General features: G+C 52.9%; 1 protein-coding gene across 1 annotated transcript in view; it reads right to left on the reverse strand.

Annotated features, from left to right (window-relative positions):
- Positions 1-178: 178 nt before the first annotated feature.
- Positions 179-14837, reverse strand: part of TGM2 (transglutaminase 2) — a 39060-nt gene continuing 24401 nt past the window's right edge. Inside the window, exons 5-13 of the mRNA XM_030533432.1 lie at positions 14188-14316; positions 13077-13254; positions 11751-11886; positions 11273-11376; positions 10428-10667; positions 9734-10006; positions 2879-3039; positions 1587-1723; positions 179-981 (exon numbers count right to left, since the gene is read on the reverse strand). Coding sequence (XP_030389292.1) covers positions 825-981; positions 1587-1723; positions 2879-3039; positions 9734-10006; positions 10428-10667; positions 11273-11376; positions 11751-11886; positions 13077-13254; positions 14188-14316 — 1515 coding nt within the window. The 3' untranslated portion in view covers positions 179-824. The remainder of the gene's footprint in view (positions 982-1586; positions 1724-2878; positions 3040-9733; positions 10007-10427; positions 10668-11272; positions 11377-11750; positions 11887-13076; positions 13255-14187; positions 14317-14837) is intronic.

Below are 14837 nucleotides of genomic sequence, written 5' to 3' on the forward strand. Positions count from 1 at the left end.
CTCCATCAAATGTGTTTGAGGAGGCCTGGGACTCGGGTGACCAGCTGTCCTGATTTTATAGGGACCGTCCCAATTTTTGGGTCTTTTTCTTATGTAGACTCCTATTATCCTCCCACCCCCATCCCGATTTTTCATACTTGCTGTCAGGGGTGGCTCCAGGCACCAGAGCAGCAAGCACGTGCCTGGGGTGGCAAGCTGCAGGGAGTGGCGTGCCGGTGGCTCTGAGGGCAGCAGTCAGGCGGCCTTCAGTGACGTTTCTGAGGGAAGTCTGCCAGTCCCATGGTTTCGGTGGCAATTCGGTGGCAGGTACGACCGTGCGGGACCGGCAGATCACCCACAGAGCTGCCACCAAATCCGTGTGACCGGCGGACATCTCATAGAAACGCCCCTGAAGGCTGCCTGACTGCCATGTTTGGGGCAGTAAAAAACAGAGCCACCCCTGTTTGCTGTCTGGTCATCCTACCTGGAACTGGGGTTCCCTCTTCCCAGAACCATTCTCTCCCTTGGCACCTCCCCTCCCTGCCGCTTTCTGTGTCAGCTTGGACTGATTTTCTCCTCGCTGTCTGACCGTGGCCAACTGGTGAAGTGTCTGACGCACGGGGTGTGGTGGCTGCACCAGGCACCTCTGGCAGGAGCTTTTCTGGTCAATGGCTGGCAGCTCAGTTCAGTGAAGTCCTTTCGAACCCAGCGAATGGCGGAGGTGCCTGGCGTCTGGGACTGGCTGCGCAGGGCGAGGTCTCTGGTCTCTGTAGGAATCGTCGTTAGTTCTTGAGAGGAGGCTCATGTTGGCATCGGCAGGCCAGGTGAGAACGGGTCAGGCGGCTTCACTTTGGCAGTGGGGCGACGATCACATTGCGATAGCCCTTCACTCCCTTCAGCTTGTCACTCTCGAAATTCACCACGAGTTTGTGCAGGCCGGACAGCTGGGGAGCCAAGTCCACCCTGACCTTCGCCTCCTGCCCCGGCTCAACGGGGCTGGCGCTGCGGGGGGCAGAGGGAAAATTAGCAAACCCCAGCACCACCCGCCAGCGTAACTCGGTCACTAGCAAGTACCCTCGCCAGACCCATGCATGGCCCTGTCGGGAGTCCATCTCCTTTAGAGCCCCGGGGACACTGGACAGGCCTGAGGGGGAGATCCTTGGGGAGCAGCAAAACAAACTGTTTGGGGGGTGGGGAAGAGTTTTCCCTTTAATATCGGAGATGAAACTGAGCGTCCTCAGTGAACTGCAGCAAATCGACTCGCAGGATGCTTGCAGCCAAATGCCCCCAGACAGTTCGCTACGGCTCCTCCACTGTTTCCTGCAGCAACTCCTGCTGGGGGTAGCTGGTCTGGGGATGCTCTGAGCTTCCCCCGCCAGCCCTCCTTCGCTGGTCCCTTCAGTGACTGTCACTGGGGCAGGAGCAGCTGCAATCTCTCACAGAGTTCACATCCCTGTTGCATGCCCCACGGCAGCCCTCTGGCTGAGGTGGGGCTGGGGTGGGGCAAGCGCCTTCCCTGTGCAAAGTTCTTGCTGAGTCTCGAAAGTCCCTTGGCCCCTGCCCTCCCACAGCAGCCCAACCCCATAGTGGGAGTAGAAAACACCTACAGCTCCTGGGTCTTCTGTCCTTCGGTCAGACCAGCCCCCTCCAGGGTGAACACGCAGCCACTCAGAGGGGTCGAGAGGGGATTAGTCAGGGTGAGCTCTGCCACCAGCTTCCGCTTCTGCACTGGTTCCCCTAAAACCTGTTTTTCAAAGAAATCAGTTGGATCCTCAGTGAAGTCCCTTTTGCCATTAGAGAGAGAATATGTGTGTGTGTGCATGTGTACTCTGTGTGTGTGTGTGTGTGTATACTGTGTGTGCACGCATGTGCATGTACGTGTGTGTGCATACGTGTGTGTGAGTATGTGTGTGTGTGTGCGCATGTGTGTGTGTGCACGTGCATACGCTCCCATCCATTGCCCTGGTTCATGTTGACTGGGTGTATAATGTTCCAGACACACCCACCCCTCGCCCAGAGGGAAGCCATTAAACAGCACCACTCAGGGCAGGCCGTGTCTGCATTAGCTGCTTCATTGATTCTAGTGAGACAAAGCCGGTTACTGCGGTTCCTGGCCCCATGGCTTAGCTTGGCTCTGCGCTTACTGGCTGCGTGTGTGAGTCACCAAGAGCTGTGGCAAATGCACCCTGCCTGTCTGACAGCCGCTATAACCTACCTGCTGCAAACTCCTCACAGCGCTGCCCACGCCAGCCTGCTCCCCGCCTGCCCTCAGCACTGGTCTCACCTCTCTGCCCTCACAGCTGGCACCTGACCTCCTCCCACACCATGGGGCCGTACCTGAATTGCTCAGCAATGTTGCAGCGTCCCCTCTGCGGGCTCAAGCCCCCTTGCATTGTTTGTGAGCTGCTCAGCCAATAGCCCCTCAGAGGGTCCTGTGGGAGAGCGGGAGGCTGCTGGGTTTCCCCCTCCTTTCCAGTGCTGAGTGAGGTGAAACGGGCCACACTGGGTGTGGGGAGCTGTGGGAAGTGCCTGGCAGTTCGGTCTCAGGATTGGGGCCCAGGGAGATGCTGATGCTTTTCAGTTCTGACTTGGCACTGCATCGAACTCCCGTGTGCACTGGAACACAGGTGCCAGGACTGGACTGCCAGAGGCATGCGCTCTCCCAGGACAGCAGCAGAGCAAGGCTGGTTTCCCTGTCTGATTGCAGGGATGTCAGTTCAATACCAGGCATTGGGGGAGGAGCGTATGCTGCAAGCTGCATCTCTTCCATTATTGCTGTCTGGCTAACACCAAGGATACTGGGCTGAGAATGTCCCAGTCCCCTCCACATCTGCGAAGCTGAGCAGGGACCGGACACGTGCTCAGCAGTGCCAGGACAGAAACGTGCTGAAGCCCTTACCCTAATCTTAATATCCGGGTTCTTTACGTAGATGTCTCGGACCCCAAGGATGATATCTCCGGTCTGGTATTCAAACAGGAGGGCCACCAGCTTGATCATGTTGTCTTGGGTCAGGCAGCTACCATACTTCTCATACAGAATACGCAGGGGCACAGTCTTTTCTGGAGAGAAAGGTGAAAAAGCTCCGGATTAGCTGTCCCCCCAAAAACTCAACTCCCTCTGGCTTCCTGGTGCCCAAGGATCACTGAGCCGGAGGCTGGGCCATCACCTAGTCTGGGCCCAGCTGTTTCCCTGCAGCTGTTGCAGTCAGTAAGCAGGGATGGAAATGACAGAGAAAAGGGGGTGATTTCAGGTCTGGCATAAGCAGATGCCACAGACCCACGTCAGGGGGAGGAGCCTCCCCCCACCCTGGCTCTGAGTGAGGTGGAATGTCTGGTTTTCCAGGGTTGGGATTGGGCCCGGAGACAAGCTAGGATGACAGTGGCAAAGTCTGATGGCAATACCGAGGCGGGAAGTCTGAGGAGAGGAACTGGAAATCCAAAGGGGTTGTGCCCAGGGCAGCTGGCCTTGGGAAGCCAGGAGCAGGCAGGAGTAGCACTGGTATAGCAAGGGATGATGCTGAGGTGTCTGCTTCAAGAACCATGCAGAAGAGCAAGCTACAGCTGGCTATGCCAGCAGCCAGGGCCCCCAGATCTTGGGTGTGGGATGCTTTCAGTGTAGGGGCACCGTGGAAGTGACTGCAAACAGGAATGAGTCCTGTGTTATCTGATGAGATACAGGCCTGGTTTGTGACTCTAATCGTCATGCATAACTTCCACAACTAAACAGGGATTCACATTCAGCTGTTCTTAACCCCTGCACTGCTGGCATTTTCCAGACAAATCCATAGTCTCTGGAAGGCCATAGGCAGAGGTGTGTAGGGCCTGTGAGCCCCGCTGGTTCTGACCCAGTTCTGGGTCTGTGGGCTGCTTTTGGCAAGCCCGATAAAGCTGCAAGCAAATGCACCGTTTCCCTGTGGTGTTGGGGCAGGTTGTGGGCCCCTCGGAGGGTGAGCTGATGGGGCTGCTCAGTGACAGAGCTGTGCGATAGCAGGGAGCTGCTGAATGGTATCTGAATTTGGGGCTCCCCCAGCGAGAGTGCTGATGGGAGGGCGGCCTGGTCATGAGTCGCCACTCGTCCCTTTGGGTTTCACTGACACAACATGGAGCTTTGCAGATTAATGTCACAGACAGACACTGTCAGGGCAAGGGAGGGCGGTGTAACCGCAGCGACACAGCAGTGCTCTGGGCCAACTGCTCCAACAAGAAACAGCCCTGCGGAGCTGCCCCCTCACGCTCACGGGGGCAGGCTTTGGGAACGCCGGGCTGCCAGGCCCCTTTGCTCTGCGGAGACGGCAGCTCCAGCAGCAACACTGGGAACTGGAGAGAAGTTGCAAAACCCTGACATCCGGGGAACCCCGGTCCCCACAGGGCACTGGGTGGCAGGACGCAGCATGGAGTATTGGGGAAAGCGGAGCACTGGTGCTCAGGAGAGCTGGATTCTGTGCATGACTAGCAACGATCCTCTAGGCCTGTCTACTCTGGCCGACACCGGTGACCTGTAAGTCAGCTCAGACATCAGTGTCTGTTGTGAAATAGCAAATTTCTCATCAACGGAGTCTTTCGTCCAGAAGGATTCCAAAGCACTTTCCAGGTTACAGACCTCTAGCTGATCTTTTCTACACTCAGTGAAGGCGAGCAGAGGAACACAAGAGAAAAAGGATAAGAGGTTCAGCAAACATGCCCTGTGAGGAAAGGGAAATCCAAATGCATGTTGATACAGCGTGCTCTGTCCTCTACTGAGCTGGGTTAGTTTAGCATTTTAGATAGAGCAGAAACCTTTTAAAGGAGAAACCTTATGCTAACCTTCCTGCAATTAGCTTGTTTAATCTAAAAGGCATCTATCCTTTGATGGAATTTAGACCAGATATAAAACTGAGGTCTTGACAAGCTGTCACCTTTAAAGAACTTCTTGCATTTCTTGTCAGAGTCGGGGAGTGAGCACCACCTATCTTGGCTAAATGCCAGCTTGAGTAAAGGCTTCCTGCTGGACTCACTGCACGCTTACAGATGGATGCTTCAGGTCTTGACGTCCTGCCCTTTACCACTGGGTAGCATTGTTGTGTGACGTTCAACAGCTGCTGTGTTCCACTCCAGAGGTAGCTACATCACCGTAGGGACTGATTCTGATCTCACCCTGCTGTAAAACTATAGAGTAACTCTTTGACCTAGGTGCAGTTACCCCCAATTTACACCATAGAATCATAGAAACATAGGCCTGGAAGGGACCTCAAGACGTCCTCTTCTCCAGGCCCCACACGGAGGCAGGATTAAGTAAACTTAGACCATCCCTGTCAGGTGTTTGTCTCACCAGTTCTTAAAAACCACCAGTGATGGGGATTCCACAGCCTCCCTTGGTAGACTATTCCAGAGCTTAAGATGCCAGGAGAAATTTTCTAGCTATAAGTCTATTCTGGTGTTTAACCTGTCCTATCTAGAAAGGTTGTGAAATCCCCAGCAATACAGATGATTTCACTTGGGGAACTGGCAAAATCACTTTTGTGCTGGTTTAAGCTGTGTCTGCACTCAGAGGGTTTGCTGGTGCAACTATAACAGAAAACATTTTCTAGCGTAGAGTAGGCCTTGCCCTGGAGATTCCCTCACAGCCAGAGCTGGGCAAATAATGGATTTTTCTGTTCCTCAGCAGTTCAACACAAAACAAATCCAAAAGATTCTCCGAATATCCTGTAGGGCTGGACTCAGCTCGTGATTGTTTCTTAGGCCAGTTCTAAACTAAACCCTTTTGCTGATATAATAATACCTGAGGGTGTTGGGTTTTTAAAACAGGCAAAAGTCCTAGTGTAGATAAGTGATACCAACATAAGAGAAACCAGCTGGTTTAAAAAAATCATACAACTCCCCCAAACTCTTTTAACTTCACTGGCAGTAATGGTAACGGATTAGAAAAACCAAGCAGGATTCTGAACGGAGTGCTGGGAACCCAGACCGTAGCAACTGGACAGGCAGGCGAAATGATCACCAAGGACTGGAAATGTTACGCCCTTCCAAGGGGCAGATGAAGCGAACCGCTCGCCTGTTAGTAAACAGCAAAGACCTAGACTGACTAAATACAGAGGCTGAGGTCTGTTTTCCCACTGACTCCATGTTAATGGAAGTTAGCCCATGTGGCTATAGGAAAGCAGTGCTCGCCCCCACATGGTCCCCAAGGCGATTCAGAGCTGCTGATCCTGCCCGCTGACTTGGGGAGCTGGGGAGGGTCTAGGTTGCCAACTTTCTATTTGCAGAAAACCAAACACCCTTACCCCATCCTGCCCCATCCCTGCCTCTTCTCTGAGGCTTCACCCCTCTCTCTCCATCCCCCCTCCCTCCATTGCTCACTCTGTCCCGCCCTTGCTCACTTGTGCATTTTCACCAGGCTGGGTCAAGGGACTGGGGGTTTGGCGTGCGGGCTCCGGGCAGCCAAGCTGGGGGTTGGGGTGTGGGAGGGGGTATGGGCTTTGGGCTGGGTGTGCAGGTTCCAGAGTAGGGCCAGAAATGAGGGGTTCAGCTGCAGGAGGGGGCTCCGGGCTGGGGCAAAGGAAAGGGCGTGGGAGGGGGTGTGGGCTCCAGGCGGCGCTTACCTCAGGCACCTCCTGGGAAGCAGTAACATATCCCTGAGACTCCTAGGTGCAAGGGCGGCCAGGGAGGCTCTGCATGCTTCCCCCAAGTGCTGGCTCCACAGCTCCCATTGGCCTGGAACCACAGCCAATGGGAGCTGTGGGGTTGGAGCCAGGAGGAGGGTGTGGAGCCCAGGCACCAGTTCCTCAGCTCCCATTGGTTCAGAACCACGGCCAATGGGAGCTGCGGGGGCGGAGCTGGTGCTTAGGGGCAGTGCACAGAGCCTCCCTTTGCCTAGAAGACACAGGGACATGTTGCTGCTTCCCGGGAGGTGCATGAGGTGAGCACCACCCAGAGCCCACACCCTAAACCTTCTGCACCCCAGTCTGCCTGGGGCCAACCTGACTTTTAGCGGCCGCTGACCAGAGCCGCCAGGGTCTCTTTTCGACTGGGTGTTCTGGTCAAAAACTAGGCTCCTGGCAACCCTAGGAGAGGGACTTGGCACCCCTGAAATATTAGGCTTTGAGCAACTCTCCAGAGGAGAGCTAAGAGGTCACGACGCCGCCACAGTGGCGCTGTATAGGGATGTTGTTATTATTTGTTTGTATTATCGTAGCACACAGGAGCCTCTGTCCTGGGCCAGGACCCCACTGTGCCAGGAGCTGTTCAGAAACAGAACAAAAGGCAGGATCCTGCCCCAGAGAACCGACCATCTCAGTATACGGCAAGAGGAGCCAGATGGCTACAGATGAAAGCAGGAGTACCAGGCAACTGGTCATCATGATAGGCAGTGGTCTCAGCCTCTCTCTAACCGCCGAGAGTGCAGCGAACTCTGATCTCACACAGACTCAGTGCTTTCCTCTTGAAGCAAATCTTGTTCCTAGTTAGTTTTTCAGGCAGGATGCGCCCATCTGGCATGGGCTTTTTCTGGACCTGCAGGTGCAGGAAGGCTGCCTCACACTCGTGCACAACTCAGGCTGGCCACCATCCAGGTCCCCGGGCCTGTCCGGGCTGACCTAGAGACCTAGCTATGGCCTAAAGTGGCTCTCTGGCCACTTGATCCAGTTTTCAAGGATCTGGCTCTGTAATCTCAGATCTAGCAGCTGAGCATGTGTCCAGGGCTGTAAAACCCAGGTTTGGATTGGGCAGCCGAACATGGGTTTGGGAGCCGTAAAGACTGGGCAGCCAAACGTGGGTCTGGGAGCCATAACACCTGGCTTTAACACTTCATGCATTTGTAAATGGGTTTAGGAACCCCTGTTGCCTGGTTATACCAATGAGTGGAGCAGCTTGAGTCAGAATTTTCAAAATAAAAATGTATTAATCAGAGAGAAAATAGAATGCAGAAATACTGAGAGAGAAACCTCTTCTGCGAGGGGACAGATGAGTGCGATATAAAGACCTAGAAAGAGAGATCAATGCGGATAAGCCCAACTCGTTTGGAGAGAGTCAGACAGACGCTGCTTTGGCCCATTTCCAAATCCATTTCCGGCCCCGCTACCTGAACAATGTTCTTTATCCTTTCATCAAAGATTACAAATCCACAACAATAAATAAATAAGCAGAAAAACACTGAAAGCTGCATTGGCCACGAAGCAGAAGCCCAGAGAGCCAGAGCTATCAAATAACCACCTGCCTGCATGGGGGCCTGCACGTAGAGGCAGCCTGCGGTTTAGTGCCGCACAGCCATTTCAAACCCTCTCTGTGCAATAGTGAAACTGGCTAATGCAGCTTGGCAGCTACCTACCAGGATAAACATCACCTACGTGTCTCAGCTGGGAGCCGACCCAGAGGAAATAACAGCCTTAGGTGCTATTTATCTTGGTAGTTTGCCTCCAAGATATGTTTGGCACCTTTATTATTGCCCGAGAATAAACACAAATACTGAATTCTTGTGCTGCGCCAGCCCATAGTTTGTGTGAACTGATGACCCAGGTGGCTTGTTATACAATTGAATTAAGTAAAATAACAACAGTAGACTTGCACACGGCTGTGGCCAGGAAACTGAAGTTCAGAATGAAAATCTGTCCTCAGCTCACAGCTCATTTAGCAATTCAATGCAAAGTGCCGGTCTGGAATGCGGGTTGTGTTAATCTGTGTTGATTTGAGTCTCAGCAGTCAATAACGACAATTTGTTGGGTCAAATTGTCAAAAACCGGCTCCAACTTTGAACAAGCTAAAACCAGAATTTGCATAAACAGATGGAATTTGTGGGTGCCCTCTAGATTATTGGATTTTGTCCATGCAACGTGATGCCTGCTTGATTTGCACCCACAAATCCAATTTGCATTATAAACTTAGCGGCTGGGATGATATCCAGGTTAGATCTGGCTGTGAGGTTCTTCTGGCCTATGATGTCCTAGAAAAGGGATGATACAGCTGTCATGCTATTGGCTAGCTTCTTCCTGGCAGTGTATTCGCAGATAGCATTTCTACCCTACACTGCCCATCAGCGCTAAGCTCTGCTGAGACAATGGCACTGCCAGCCACAAGAAGAAGATAGGTGAGCATGAGGGCAAAGCTTCCTTGGCATCTGGCCTGCCACTGGACAGTCCTGGCCTTCCCAGGACACATGGGAATGACCAGTCTTGCCACCTTCAGGTCAAAGTACAAAACTCACTCATTTGACTTGGCTTTCCCAGAATACTGATCAATGGAAAACCCAAAGAGCTGGGCAGGGGGACTAACAAGGATTTAAATAATTAGATCTTCATTGAAAAAACAAACATTAAGTCTTCCAAGGTTCTTAGATGCCCTGGTGCTGAGCAGCTAAATTCCAAGGTCGACATGCACCATTCTGTGCACTGATTTCAAAGTCAGCCCCTCTGTACCATACAGACACTGCCCTCGCCACAGTACAAAATACTGTTTGGGAATGAGCTCGGCAAAATGCCAGTTCTACCACAATGGAGAAAACACTCTACAACGTTTGTCTGCAATCTCCCCTGTTGTCTCGGATCCGACCGTAGGATACACACAGGATGCTGAGCTGTGCTGCGCTTTGCAATACATACAGTGAGGGGTGGACAGCTAAAGCGAGCCGCGTGGTCAGCTGGTACAAATCACTGCTGTGCTACTGGGTTTAAAAGAGCTTGGCTGGTTGCCATCAGCTAAGGGTCTGGTCCAGGAAGTAGAGAATTTTCTCTGCTCCATTCTCCCTGCTTTATTTCCAGTATCATTCCCAAAGTCAGTCTCTTACCTGCATGGGGTAGGAGAATGACATTCAGAAGATCCTTCAACCCACACTCAGGGCCCACAACGCCATTGTAACTGGCAGTTCGGGCACAGAACATGAGCCTGCACAGCCGTTCTGTCTCGGTGTTGTTGCTGATGACGGCGTAGACGTCAAAATCGCAGCCATTGTTCATGCCCTCGGACACCTTGATCTTGATGCTCACGCCCTTCTCCTCCTCAGTCAGGTAACTTTTCTGGAGTTCTGCTTTTGCAAAGACTTCCCTTTCTTCATCTGATCCTGCAGTGCATGAAAAGATCATTGTTACCAGGTAGGTCAACAAGAAGCTGGCACAGGAGTCCCAGCTGCCTTTGCCCTTCTCCCCATAACCGTCCTCAATGAGACCACTGCAGCTTGACCAATCAGATGCTTTATTAATTAGATTATTCTTGTCCAATCCTGAGTTCCCCCCATTTTATCCCCCAGCACTTGGGTTTTCTCTCACTGGGCAGAGACCAGACCTTCCCAAGCTGCATCGTGCTTTGCCCTTCCTTTCTGCCTCTATTTCATCATTACCTATTGAGGTCCCTTCCAGTCCTATCTCGCTCTGATTCTATGAGCTCAGTGGGAACTAGCATGATTCCTGCCCACAAATCGGCAGAAGAAATGAACACCAGTTGGCACCTGTCCTGCAGGACATCCTCCAACAAGCAGCACATACCCTCGGGATACTTGTAGTTGTGGGTAATGTCTTCTCTGGTATCTTTGCCCACGCTTTTCGTGCTCATGTTCCTTCCTACGGTAGAAGAGTGGATGGTCTTCTTTCTGGAGCCATCCTTCTGCAGCACCCAATAAACCACATCTGCATTGACCTCCGCAAAGACAAACGGGATGTCGTATTTCAGCCTCAGTTCACCTTCCTTGATGGCTTTGACTGGAGCTGGCCCGCAGCAGTATGCCCCTGGGGAGAAAGGACTCTGCATTGTCTTCTGTGTTTAGCGAGCACGGTCAGCACACATGAGAATGAGCTGAGTGAGCCATGCCAGTCAGGATCTTGGATATGGTGGGCGCGTGCCATACACCATCTGGACTGGACTGAAGTGAGCACTCAGTAATTGGCCTCTGTAACAGGGCAGCCTGCCCTTTAAAAGCTGGGAGGGCTGGGGAGCGGCCAGCTCTGTTCTGGAAAAGAGCCCGGCAGGCAAGTGCTGGGAATCATCCGACCCAGCTGTGCAGCATTGAGTGAGTGGCTTTGATGGTTCCCAGCCGGGGGAATAGAAACAAGGGCCAGGAGACGGCAGGGGGACGCTCTCCCAGGGCTGCAGCAGAAGACAGTGAGAGGGCAAGCAAGCCCCGTGAACCCCTGCCAAGCCTGGGGAAAGTCCTGTCCATGACGCTGCCGGAAACCAGGGGGCCGCGCAACCTAGGCTGGGAGCAGGGCTAGTGTCCTATTTTTCTGTCTTAGAGAAAAAAAGAGTCCTGAGGTGAGGGCTATGGACAGAAACAGGTGTGGCTGATTGCTTTCGCAGGCAGGCATCAGGCCCACTGCCTATAGCATCTCCTTACCTTCACTCTTCTCCTGAGGAGTTGGATCCAAAGCCTGCCATCCATCACAGCCAGGGGAAAGGTCTGGCCGGGTCATCCAGGACTCCACCCAGCAATGGTAATTCCTGTAAGAAGAGCAAAGAGAGGGGAGAGAGAGTTGAAAGTTCATGTCGTCTTCATCCCTGATGCAGGAGGTGTCCAGCAGCCTGTCCTAGAGAGTCACAGCTTTCCAGCGCTGTCTGCTAGGGACACTTAAGCCCTGTCCTCTGCCCCTTGCTCAATGCTTGCTGAGGTGGACATTGCCAAGTGCCATTACTGATCTTACAGGGGGTCTCAACCCTGCATGAGATCTGCCTGTAACTGAGTGGAGAACGCGGCCTGCATTCCTGAATAGCCCAGCTCCTGGCATGCCGTACGGAGCAGTATTTGTGTAGCCTGGGCTATTATGATGGCCATTTCACCCAGAAGCACAGAATCCCTTGCTGTGGACGCTACTCACCATATCATGTCTTTGGATGTCTTCTGCAGGTTTCCCATTTCATCTAGGTAACGGTCGATGACCAAGTTGCTGTTGGTATCATGGGCGGAGTTATAATTGGTCACCACTCGGGTGGGAATTCCCAAACATCTCAAGACTGGGGAGGGAGTGAGAAGGAGAGAGGTGAAGCCTGGTGCATTTGGTGACTGGCTATTGGAATCCCTTGAATCTCTCTCCATCCCAGGCTCTCCAAGTGCCGTCCAGTCCCTGAGCCTCACAACCCCTCTGCAATGCAGGGAAGTGTTGTCCTACCAGGTGCCCAGGCTGCTGTGTGGAAGCCCAGAGAGACCATGTCACAGACAGGAGTTGTGGCCATAGCAACTCACATTTTTGTTAAAAAAAAAATTTCTTTTGGCCAAAATTTCATACGTGCTCCAGGGGAGGCAACAATGATGGAAGGGATGTTCAGTGACACTGACAGTCTGTCAAGCTCTGATACTTCACTAGAAACAGGGCCAAAAGAGGCTGGGGAAATGCTTTCAAGGGATTCCATGAACAGGTAGAATTTAACATCCAACCAGTTTATTTAATCTCGTAGCTGCTGCTTACAATACGTGGGGCACCCTTCGCAATATACGGGCAGTTCTAAAGTTTTGAAGGCCACCGGTAGGCGTGGGCCAGCTTGAGAAGTCCACATATATTTTAGCTATTTTCTTCCTCCTGTTTCTGTACCCAGGAGAACAAGGCCAAACCCTCATGCACTTTGTCCCCAAGAAAAATAAGTGTGTGCATGTATATGTGTGTCTTGAAAAATTTAAGGCCATATTCTGTTCTGATTTGCACCAGTTTGACTCAACTCACATTGGTGAAGTTACCTTTGAGTTAGACTGTAGTGACATGAGACTTTGTCCCTGTGTGTGCAGGGAAGGCCAATGAATTTTCTATCAATCATTCACATAGTGTTTCTCAATGGTCTGTGTGGATTAATTACATTATTTTAAACTATTCTTTGTCATTCATGTAGTACATGATGCTGTGCCCTGTTGCGGGGAGGGGCTGCATGCTGGGGGGACACGAGAGAGAAGTAACTGAAAAACCAAGGTGTTTTTAATTTAGACTAACAGAGAGTGTAACTGGTAGGAAATCAGCCTGGAGGTGACACTTCCCTGCTGACAAGTCTGGTTTCCCTTGTCTAATGCCACGGACCTCAGCAAAGTTATTCCGGCCTCACAGCACTGTCAGCTGGGTCATTGTGAGCCCTGGAACATGAGGAGCGAGTGGGAATCTGAATGATCCAGTCCTGGGAGGAAGTGGGAATCGTCTGCAGCTGTCAGCTAGTCTCCTCACCTGTACATGCCACTGCCGCAAAGACCCAGCACTGGCCATATCGGACTGGCTGGCATCCGTACTTCCTCCACCTCCGGAGAATGTCCACGCTCCCTATCCAGGACATGGGGCTCACCCCGTCCTCGTACTTATCGTCCCAGCGCCCTGCAAGCACCCCTTGATCATCATTGCAATTCACCTGCAACAGAACAGATGAGATTCCTGGTGAGCAGAGGGCATGGAAAGAGCAGTCAGAAGGGAAGCTGTGGGTGTGAGTTTGGACTGAACGCAGAGATCAGTGGAGAAACGGATTCATAACCGGAGGAGTGGTGGACAGACGTGTGCGCTGGTGGATGAACAGACCAGACCAGTGAAGGGCGGATGGATAGGTTTAGGGATAGATGGAGGTAGAAGAGTGAATGGATGGATTGACAGATGGGTGGAGATTTTATACATGAGAGGAAGACAGAGCCACTGTGGTCACTCACCTTAATTCTCCTTTTCTGCTCTCTGCCTCCTCCCCCTCCCCTGGGGACCTCTCGGAAAGCCTAGGCAGCTGCAGACAATCACCCTCTTAAACGGGAAATCAACCTGCCTCTAACACTGGCTGTCTGCAGCCCTGGCCATTCACCATTACCACGGCAATGATCGCCCCCAGCCGTATTCGCATTATGCAATTGCACAGTGTGTACCGTTGGCAGAACTCCAGTTGGGGGCAAGGCCACTGGGGAAGGGTAGTCTGGCCCAGACCCATGTTTGACAGGTCCCCAAACCCGAGTGGCTCTGTGACCCCCACAACTCCCGGAGTGGAGCAGAGCCACTGCTGTGGGGTGAGTGTGATTCAATCGTGCGGATGGTGTGAAAACTTGCTGGGGTGCCTGGGTATCCCCCATATACAGAATGAGACAGAGCACAGCCGGGTCAGCTGGGCTGAGCGGTCAATGTCACCACGGTCTAATGGTGCCCATAATACGCGGGGCTGTAGCTGGCTGGCTAACCAGGGGCAGCTCAGGGAATACAGGCGACACACATGGGATCTGGAGATGAGTGAGTGGAATGGCCACTGGGTGGGCAGACCAGCCAGCAGATAAAAAGCTGCCTGTTGGCTACTCCGAAAGTTTCCCAGACTCACCATGGCGCTCACAACCCGGCCAATGTAAACGGGGTTATTGCGGCGGGAGCAGTCTCGGTTCTGGTCTCGAAGGAATTTGGGGTTTGTATCCAGCAGCTGAAGGCAGATGTCCAGAATTTCATCTTCAAACTGGTGCAGTGGAGAGAGAGACAGGAGCGCGGTGAAGCCCGGAAGCTGGCACTGGCACAGCAGGCTACTTGTCCTCCCTGGGCGGGCGAGCTAGCCCAGCACTGGGACTAGGTCTGGGAGGGATAGAAAGTAGCTGCACCCCAGGGCATGAGACACGTCAGGGGACTCAGCCCCTCCCTCGCCTCAGGTCTGTCTCACTGTTCCATTGTAACAAGGACAACTTGTGGTGAGGGTGTGGGAGAGCCCAGGGGCAGCATCCTGTAGAGTGGGCTGCCCCCATGCCCCACCTTTAGGTGTCAGAGGTTTTGCCACTGTCTTGGTAGCCAAGGGCTACCCAGGAGTTTGCCCCTTAGTGTGCGGGCCATGGCCAGGACCAGCACAGGGGGAACAGGCACTGACTGTCTGTCTCCCCAGTTCAAACGTCAGTGAGAATGCGCATTCCTGGCCCTTGCTCTGCTGTGTTCGCACCCGGCCCCGTGCCAAGGCTCCTGAGAGACGCTCGGCATGTTTACTTAGGGAGG

Source organism: Gopherus evgoodei, chromosome 14 (genome assembly GCF_007399415.2).
Source record: "Gopherus evgoodei ecotype Sinaloan lineage chromosome 14, rGopEvg1_v1.p, whole genome shotgun sequence".
NCBI lineage: Eukaryota > Metazoa > Chordata > Testudines > Testudinidae > Gopherus > Gopherus evgoodei.